General features: G+C 37.2%; 2 protein-coding genes across 2 annotated transcripts; one reads left to right on the top strand and one right to left on the bottom strand.

Moving 5' to 3' along the window:
- Window positions 1-3,469: 3,469 nt before the first annotated feature.
- On the bottom strand, window positions 3,470-4,259 carry LOC124339259. The gene is made up of 4 exons (XM_046792867.1): window positions 4,130-4,259; window positions 3,972-4,066; window positions 3,785-3,887; window positions 3,470-3,723 (listed from the first exon to the last, which is right to left on the bottom strand). Exons 1-4 carry the CDS (start codon window positions 4,184-4,186, stop codon window positions 3,664-3,666), a joined length of 315 nt encoding a protein of 104 aa, XP_046648823.1. The 5' UTR covers window positions 4,187-4,259; the 3' UTR covers window positions 3,470-3,663.
- A 698-nt stretch (window positions 4,260-4,957) lies between these two features.
- On the top strand, window positions 4,958-5,817 carry LOC124320957. The gene is made up of 2 exons (XM_046783870.1): window positions 4,958-5,070; window positions 5,146-5,817. Exons 1-2 carry the CDS (start codon window positions 5,011-5,013, stop codon window positions 5,800-5,802), a joined length of 717 nt encoding a protein of 238 aa, XP_046639826.1. The 5' UTR covers window positions 4,958-5,010; the 3' UTR covers window positions 5,803-5,817.
- Window positions 5,818-8,699: the final 2,882 nt, after the last annotated feature.

The raw sequence follows: 8,699 nt of genomic DNA on the forward strand, positions 1-8,699 counted from the left end.
AAACTTGGGCAACACTCGGCCTCCGAGTCTCTGCCCAATTAAAATTAAAAAAAAAAATTTAAATGTTATATCAAATTTCAGTTAAAATGGTAAATGTTATTTGATTTTTGTAATTTAATTGTTGAACGATTTTGAAATAATTGTATACCAACGACAAATTAAATTTGTCTCTACTGCCACGAGACTGATGCAGGCGAAATGTGCAAAATTAAATAATAACTATTTGACTATACGAGAAATGTTAAAACGTCTTCGATGGATGAAATCGTATTACTCGATAAACGAAACTCACTTTTCTAGAATTGAATTAGCCCCAAATTAAAATCTGACTCGTTGCGTTTAGTCCAGTGTTCGAGGTTTCCCCCTTCCCATTCCTAGCAGATAAATTCCTGTTGTGCCTCTATTGCCTAACTCCGTAAATCTCGCTTTTCCTGGTGGTATAGTTCTGACGTAAGGGGCGGAGCTATTCAAGGGGACACACTCTCCATGTAAAGCAAAGTTACAGGAGCTCACCGAAAGGAGCACTGCAAACGAGTGGAGGGGGGAGGGGAAAACGTCGACTGCTGGACTGGACACTACAGAGTAAGACGTCTCTCTGGTTCATGGCTCTGGTGAAACATCTTGTCCAATCATTTGACTTTTATCCATTCAATATAAATGAAATTCTTGAAAAAAGAACTCCAAAACCCTAAAACAACGCCAGTCAGCACAGAACGCTAGAATACGGCTTTTGCTTTGGCAAAGATGATTATGACAAAAGAAAATTTCTACAATTAGTACCAAACACACACTAAGCTGACTGTCGAATAGTTCCTGCCTGGAGTATTTCTCTATTAAAATCAATTACGGCTATGTAATGAGAGAAATACGTCATTTATGTATCCATTTTTCTGTTTGAAAATATGAATAACGTTGTTATATAACTTAAAAATATAAAAATTCTGATTCTTCTTGCTACCACCTTTTGAATACTGATTGAAAACGCATATTTGATTAGTGATTCTAAAATTAAATTCTAAAATTGCAAAGATATAGTTTTCAATCAAAAGATCGTACCAAAAAGCTCGATCCTATTACGAATTTGCACGTCGGAAACTGGCATATCAACTGTGATGACTGCGCGTTGAGATGTGGAAACAAATTAAAATTTTTAGTTAATAAAAATTAACCACCTAGGGGAACCTTAATTGACTGCTGGGATGCAGTAAGTGTGTCATCGACAGTTAGCAAATTTCTCCCCCTTATTCACCAATAGGTTGTTAATCAAGTTTTTTCCCTTCTTTTTTAATTAGTTTGGGTGGATAGGGGGGGGGGCGTAGTTGGGTTCACCTTTCTCAGTGGCGTACAGTTAAGCAGCATCCACTGGTCAAACGCCATATAACTATGTATGTTGCTCAGTATTGCATTGCGGATACTGGTGGTCTTGACGTTGGTTTCATAAATGCCTGTCAGGACGTGCGAGAAGTTGAATCAGCAGTAGTTATAAAATAATGTTGCATGGGGATTCTTGCAAGCAACTAACGTACAAACAGCTCCAGTGCAAAGCATGGAAAAAATAAGTAGGACCAAAAGAATGCAAAAAAGAAAATAGTTTTTCACGAAGTCCTCACTTCCTATACAAATGCTTGTTGAGTGGCTTCTGTAAAAACTGCACCTTGACAAGTAAAAAAGTTACTTTTTCTGAACGAGAAGAAAAGACCATGTCGACGAGAACATTCAGATTTCAAAACAATCAAAAAGGCAGACGACGAGAATTGTCAAAAGCTTTATCTAGTGTTGCTTTTCGGAGTTACTTTACAATACCATCTTCATGTTGATAGAATGATAGCTTACACATCATGACTACAAATATGACTATTGCAATAACTAAGATGCGTGGAATGATCTTGAAATCAAAATAATGTCGCTACGTCCTTTTTCTAAACGAGCGTTGGATGCGCTTGCAAACTTCCCGACAACTTGTATTTCCTTGGAGTATCAGGAACAATTATGCTGTCCATATCGGTTTGGATTTCTGGCACACGGAAATGAGAAACGGTAGACACACACAACGAATAACTGCGAAAGAAACAAAAAATTCCTCTCACTCTGTTTCATGGCAAGCAGGAATTTTTTAAAACAACTCAGGACCCAGTTTATCGTTTTCGCCTGATTTCCAAGAAGAAAGGAATTAGAGTAGAACTATACAGTAAAAGAAGGGAACTAGAGTGGAAACATTCCGACATTGATTGAAAATATGAAACTGAAAAAATCAAATTTCTTATTTTTGTCGACATGTCTAGTGGTAAATCTTCGATCTTCTTTGTGTTTTTCGTCCTCAATTAATTGAAATTTCTAGAAGAGTTGGAAAGCTATTTTTTCTGATAATCATGTCCTGATGCGTATTATATTGCTTTCAGAAATAGAAGTTGTTCAGCAGAAGATACAGCAGCAGGTTAAGGAGCACCAGAAGCAGGTCCAGTACCAGTTGTAGTACCACCAGCAGTTCTAGCAGCACCAGCAGCTCGCCGCACTATCTGAGAAGCAGCCATGGACCGACAAAGTGGCCTTGCCAGTCAAGCAGCAACCAAAACACTATAAAAACTTAAGTTTTTTCATCCCTCTCCACAAAGTCTTCTCTTAGTGGATAACTAAGTGTGTTATGTTCCGTTACGTCAGGTTAGACAGTTGAAATGCGACATTAGCACTCGTAGAAAGTCGCGTTTTTGGAATACTCCAGTTTGGACACGCGTCGATTGAACAATGCGCAAATTGGTCCATCGTTTACGGTAAACGGCGCCAGTATCACCATAATAGAACGGAAAAGACTTCAGCAATTCAAAGGCTTTCAGAAACTTGCCTGAAATTCAATACAGTGAAACAATTGTTGACCTATTGTTGTAAAAAACCAATTGTTTTAACCTATTTGAAAAAAGAAACTTTATTGGACATGTTCGTACACTGTTTGGAAGGAACTGGTGCCATTCGGTTGTACGAAAATGGTTTCCACGTTTTCCAAATGGCTTATTACAGGAAATAACTCATATCCATAAAAGAAAATCCAGACCAACCACAGAGTTCATTAAAACTTTCGAAGTATAATAGGGTAGACTAAGAATGAATAGATGTTGGAACAATTCTATAAATGGTTTGCCCTAGCTTACTTTCTCACGCTAGACTTCAGCGTGAATTATTGTTTTATGGGGAGGGTATAGCCTTCCGACTTTGGTCAAAATCTGCAAAAATCGACATCTCATGAAATTCGACAAAAATCCCACGGTATAATAAAAATTGAACGCTGATTCTGATTAAGAAATTCATTTGGTCGTCAAACTAGCCATTTCAAAATTATACGAAAACAAATTGCTGTTAGCGCACCAACTTCATTTTTGGATTTTTACTTTTTTTTCAAAAACTATAACACCAACGTAAAAATAAACTTGATTTTCGTGATTTCCATTCAATTCTGAATCGAAATGATGTATTGAAAGGAAAATTTAAAATTTGGCCAAAACTGAAAAAGTGGGAAGGGTATATAGCCTTCCAACTTTTGTCAAAATCTGCAAAAACCAATATCTCATGAAATTCAACAGAAATCACACGGTATAATGAAAATTAAACGCTGATTCTGATTAAGTAATTCGTTTTGTCAATACATGATTTTGATTCAGAATTGAATGGAAATCACGAAACCAAATGCCTCGAGTGAAACCAAGGACCAAATGAAATTGACATATCCACTTCCTTGAAGAATAAGAAGAAATCGTTAGTTAGTGACGAGGAAAAAAAAAAAAGAATTTCGCACATCGCGAAGAAATTGGCCCAGCAATCCAGTCCACGAACCGTTGCCTTTCGTTTCGTCATGTGAGCCCAACTGATGAACGTCCGTGGGAACGTAAATTTCGTATCTGCAGGATGAATAAAAATCAACGCAAACAAAACCGAATCATCTATGAAACGTATGAGTAATAAAATTCATGTTTTCTCCTTACGTGAAGTTAAGGAATTTCGCGAGGATGTAAATCAATTTCGACTCCAACATGCCAATTTTATTGATGGGCACATTGGGCAAATTAGCAAGTGGATTCTGAGAGCACACATCGTTACTGGTTGTTAACCTTAATGAACCAAACGTAGTCTTGCCACTTACGTAATACGAAGTGATTCGAAGATGGCCGTGGATCCGTTCACACGGGCATTGGTCCATTAATAAAATTGCAATCAGAATAATAAAGCCAGATGCGATATAGTCGACCTCATCTTGCGACGACCAAAACAAAAGTGATTGGCCCCCGCTTGTAGCAAGAACTAGAGTTGAATAAATACTCCGTGTTCGGTCGCTATTTTCGTAGATATAGCGTTTCTTTTTTTAGCGATTGTCTGTCAAACGCTCGTTATCAGCGAGCGAATCGCATTTCGTTGAATCATTATTAATTCCCGTTTCATCAAAGACGTTATCGTGGTGGTGGATGTGCTGTTTCTCGTCTTTTAGATCTTCGAATAATAGATGACATTCTGGGGCGTGATGCCGTTTCTCTTGAAAGACTTTTCAAGATGCCAACTTGCTGGGAATGTCCAGCGCAAAATTGTTTACGTTTCTCTTGCTCACCCTACCTCCAAAGTATGTTTCGTTTTCAGTTTAGTTTGGCTTGTGGTTTGGTTAATAGCAGTTGCTATAAAATATATATTGGCATTATAATAATTTATAATGCCAACACAGCTGCTATAAAATGTGTGGTGGTAAATCAACACGAGTCTACACGTCATTTCTTAGCCACAATACACACAGATTATACGTGGAGCCACATGTTCTCTTATCATGCATTCATGTGCGCTGTGTTAGGTGAAAGAAATCCAACAAATAATAGTTGAATAAACATAGCTATTGAAACCCCATTTCAGTTATTGACGCAAACTTTTGCCCATCTGTCGTGTAGTTGTCTTCCCTGGCTATAAAAGGCAAGAAACAAGCCGAATTTATCGAAACCCCGCTTCCACGAAATATTTCAATAAATATATTAACCAATAGAAATGACTTTACTCTTATCTCTCTATTTTTCCTGCTGCGTGGCATTCGCATCAGCCGGAATGGTAAACTTGACTTTAAATATATTATTTCTTTTGAAGGAAGTGTTTTTATTTCTTGTTTGTTATGCCATTTTCCAGCAAAATGAGGCGATGATGGACAATCTGAGAGAGGTGTGTCCGTTATCAGGGCCGCCACCATTGACCGTCTTTATTATGCAGCAGTTCTTTTCAACTAACGTGAACGTCAGTCGGGCCGATTACTTGGGTCGCCCAGCACTAAAAGTGGCTTTCACTGACGAATATCAAAAGAACTATGCTATTAATGGGGTGGTACAAGCCAACGCCTACGTTAGAATCCCATTGACCTATTTCTACGAAGGCACTATCGAAGTTGACATTGCAGCCGAACGTAACAGCTACGCCGATGAATTTAGTCGCGCCTTTGCAGGTGTTGCTTTCCGCCTACAACCTGATATTAATAAGGAAACTTACGACCTGGTCTACTTGAGAATGACCAATGGGTTATTAAGTAATCCTCCGCCGCCAGAACCTAGAAATGTTCGAGCCATTCAATACATTTCCCCTCCCAACTGGCATTTCGATACTCTGCGCGAGCAGTTCCCTGGGCAGTACGAAGCTGGAGCAAAAACTGCAGAGAAACGTTGGAATCATCTTCGCATAACCGTCAAGAATAACACAGCGAGTGTTTTCATCGATTACGACCCAAAAGCTGTTCTTAGTGTATCTATGTTGGGCACAAGATCCCCTGGCCCCATTCTCCACCGTAGCTCTTGAATTTGACGGAAAGGCTGAAGACAAAATCTTCATCAATGAAACAGCCTTCGTAGCGAGATCGTATATCCAGTCCCACCTAGGTGCTCCAAAAAATGTCAACGGCTGGTTCACAAAAGCAACAACTATAATACAAAACAACTATATCCCCCCCCACTACAGGCTCTCTCCCAGTCTAGCCTCGTCTGAAACGCCTTCCTCCACTACCTGTCCAAGACTCGCAGTGTGCAGACTGTACAGTAACGCGAGCTCCGGGTATAGAAAAATCCAGGAGCATACCCCCAAGCCCAGTGCAGGGCACGGAAGGCCTCCTTCCGCCATGCCACTGTCTCTCGCTAGGGCTTAGGCATCCTCGGCAGTTGCTGCGCCGGCTCCTGATTTGCTGACCGGAGCTGCTCATCTGCACGTACTTTTACACTCAGAATCTTCAGCCATGTTCTTTTCACGGTGTTTGCCAAATATTATGCCAACACCTACTTTCATAATCCGATTCTAAAATACAAAATTATATTTATGATTTTAATGTAAAATAAAAATTTAAAAAGAGAAATTACCAATTTAAACAGAATGTCATCGTTTATTAACATACTTTCGTAAGCCAAAAGTATCTCTATCGAAGGGTCAGGTAATTTTGTAATGGGTACCTGGTACCACCGTCTTCGTGGCATCATTATTCGCTCTGCGTTTGTGTGGATTATTACATATGTTTTTATTTTTTCATCGATAATATCATCGATTCTTATCTCCATTCTGGATGCCTGCAATGCTTATTTTTGATATAGTTTGGCCAATTAATTCTAAATTAAACGATAAAATTCCCTTATTATTGCGTTTTTTTCAGTTTCTGACTGGTAACGGACACCACCATCTCTTTGAAGCTGGAATGATAATGCTGATTTCGTTTTCGTTGTTGGAATTTTTCATGGATTTAAGAACCCAGATGCTATCAACAATTGTCTTTATGATTTAACTTTGAAAATGATTGTATTTGAAAGCGGTGGGTAATGTTGTTTAAAAATAACTCCATCCCTTATTGGTCCATGCCCTGATTTCTGACGCTCCTGCTAGTTCGTCACCAGTGTTAAGGAACAGAATGCCTATAAATGCTGCCAAAACTGCGTAACAGGAGCATTTTTTTCATTCACGGTTGTAGGTAACCGGGGGGAGATCACTTTTTCCGAATGGAATGCAGTCTGTAAGAACATCAGTTTGGGGTTTTTAAAAAATGTTTTTTTTTTAACTGACGTCAAACAGCTGTCTTTTTTAAATGCACAACACATTTTAAACACATTTAAACAAATTGTTTAACAAAAATTTAAAATGTTATTTTTTACACTTATTTTATAAGCATACAATTTGAAATATTTTCTTGGTTGAATTCTCAGAAATATAAACAAAAATTGAACGATTTGGCGATCTGGCCGAATGCTGTTTTTTATTTTTCCAAATTATCTGTCCGAATCATCCGACACTTCCTGATTCTTGAGTACCTCAACTTAAAAGTAGAAAAATGTGATATTTATAGGCTAAAAATGAATTTTGTTAATAACATGCCACTTTATTACATGCATCTGGTCTATCTCATACTAGAACAAAATACTAAACCTTTGTTTTCTTGAATCCTCAACCGCACTTGATTGAGTCTTGTAAATAAAACTAACTTTTAAATTTTTCCTAAGGATTTTAAAATCTTTATTCCGTCAAAATTTCAACGTAAAACCAAAACTTTTGATGCAGTTTTCCATAGGCAACTTTAAACATATTTTGATGAACTCCTAATATTATTAATCACCTCCTTGGGGAATTGTTTAAAAAATTTGATTTCAAATTCCTTTGTCTACCTACCAAATATCCTGATCATCATTGTTACATGATAGAACACAATTTTTAATTTCTAATTTAACATATAGATATAGACATATACAGATATTATTTTTAATGTGTAAGTCAAAGAACGTCTGTAATGCAGCAACTTGATATCCGTGGGATGCTAATTAAAGACAATACAATCTCCGTCCTAACCATGTAAAGAGAACATCGTTTCAAGGAAAAGATGAATGAGCAATATTTGGTGCTGATTTCGTCTTCAAGGGATTTCCATTGGATATCACATGAGGACGAAATTAATACCAAATATCTTTCAATCCTAGTTTAAATAATCAAAACATGCATGCATGCATTATTCCGACACTATCCAGCTTGGATAAGAGAAAATCTCTCAATTGTATTCACCAACGTAGTTCCAATTTATCTATAATACATCGTGTATATATTGTTCAAATACATTGCATTTGGTTTCTTATTTATGGAAAATTCCTCCTCATTTACTATCAGAAATCATATCGTCGATATGTTGGTACTATATCGTATATTGTTGAAAATCTAAATGAATAATGAAAATTCTCATCGTTCACGCATATTGGTTACATGTCACAGCTATGTATTCTGACGACACATAAATTAACGACAAATCAACAACGTGTTTCCGATGTCGGATTTGAGTAGAAATTGAATTCCGACTTCACCCACAAGAAACGACATCTAAACGATAAGGGAACAGTATAGCGTACCACATGGGGTTCCAAGCGTTTGGAATATTTGAATAAATAGTTGTGTCTTATTTTTAACCGATTGCTCAAAATTACCAGCAGAAAACATTGAATACATTTTAAAAATGCAAATGTCATTTGTTACCGCTATCTTTTGGATGAAACGATTGAAAACGACTGAAAAACTTGTTTGCTAGCTGAAAAATTAGAAAACGAAGAGAAAATTTAAAACCAATCTAAATTTGCAAAGATAAAATCGAAAATTTTTATTCCCTATTTTTGTCTTCTTTGTTAATTTTTTCAATTTGAATCCTAGATCTCCAGTTTTAATCTAATATTTTTATCGGTCTT

Source organism: Daphnia pulicaria, chromosome 1 (genome assembly GCF_021234035.1).
Source record: "Daphnia pulicaria isolate SC F1-1A chromosome 1, SC_F0-13Bv2, whole genome shotgun sequence".
NCBI classification, from domain to species: domain Eukaryota; kingdom Metazoa; phylum Arthropoda; class Branchiopoda; order Diplostraca; family Daphniidae; genus Daphnia; species Daphnia pulicaria.

Bases quoted from the DNA above. Each gene is read 5' to 3' on its own strand.
- LOC124320957 (XM_046783870.1), top strand. From the start codon at position 5,011: ATGACTTTACTCTTATCTCTCTATTTTTCCTGCTGCGTGGCATTCGCA. The intron at 5,071-5,145 runs GTAAACTTGACT...GCCATTTTCCAG, and splicing joins CATTCGCATCAGCCGGAATG to CAAAATGAGGCGATGATGGA.
- LOC124339259 (XM_046792867.1), bottom strand. From the start codon at position 4,186: ATGGACCAATGCCCGTGTGAACGGATCCACGGCCATCTTCGAATCACT. The intron at 4,067-4,129 runs GTAAGTGGCAAG...GTGTGCTCTCAG, and splicing joins TTCGAATCACTTCGTATTAC to AATCCACTTGCTAATTTGCC. The intron at 3,888-3,971 runs GTAAGGAGAAAA...TTCATCCTGCAG, and splicing joins GCGAAATTCCTTAACTTCAC to ATACGAAATTTACGTTCCCA.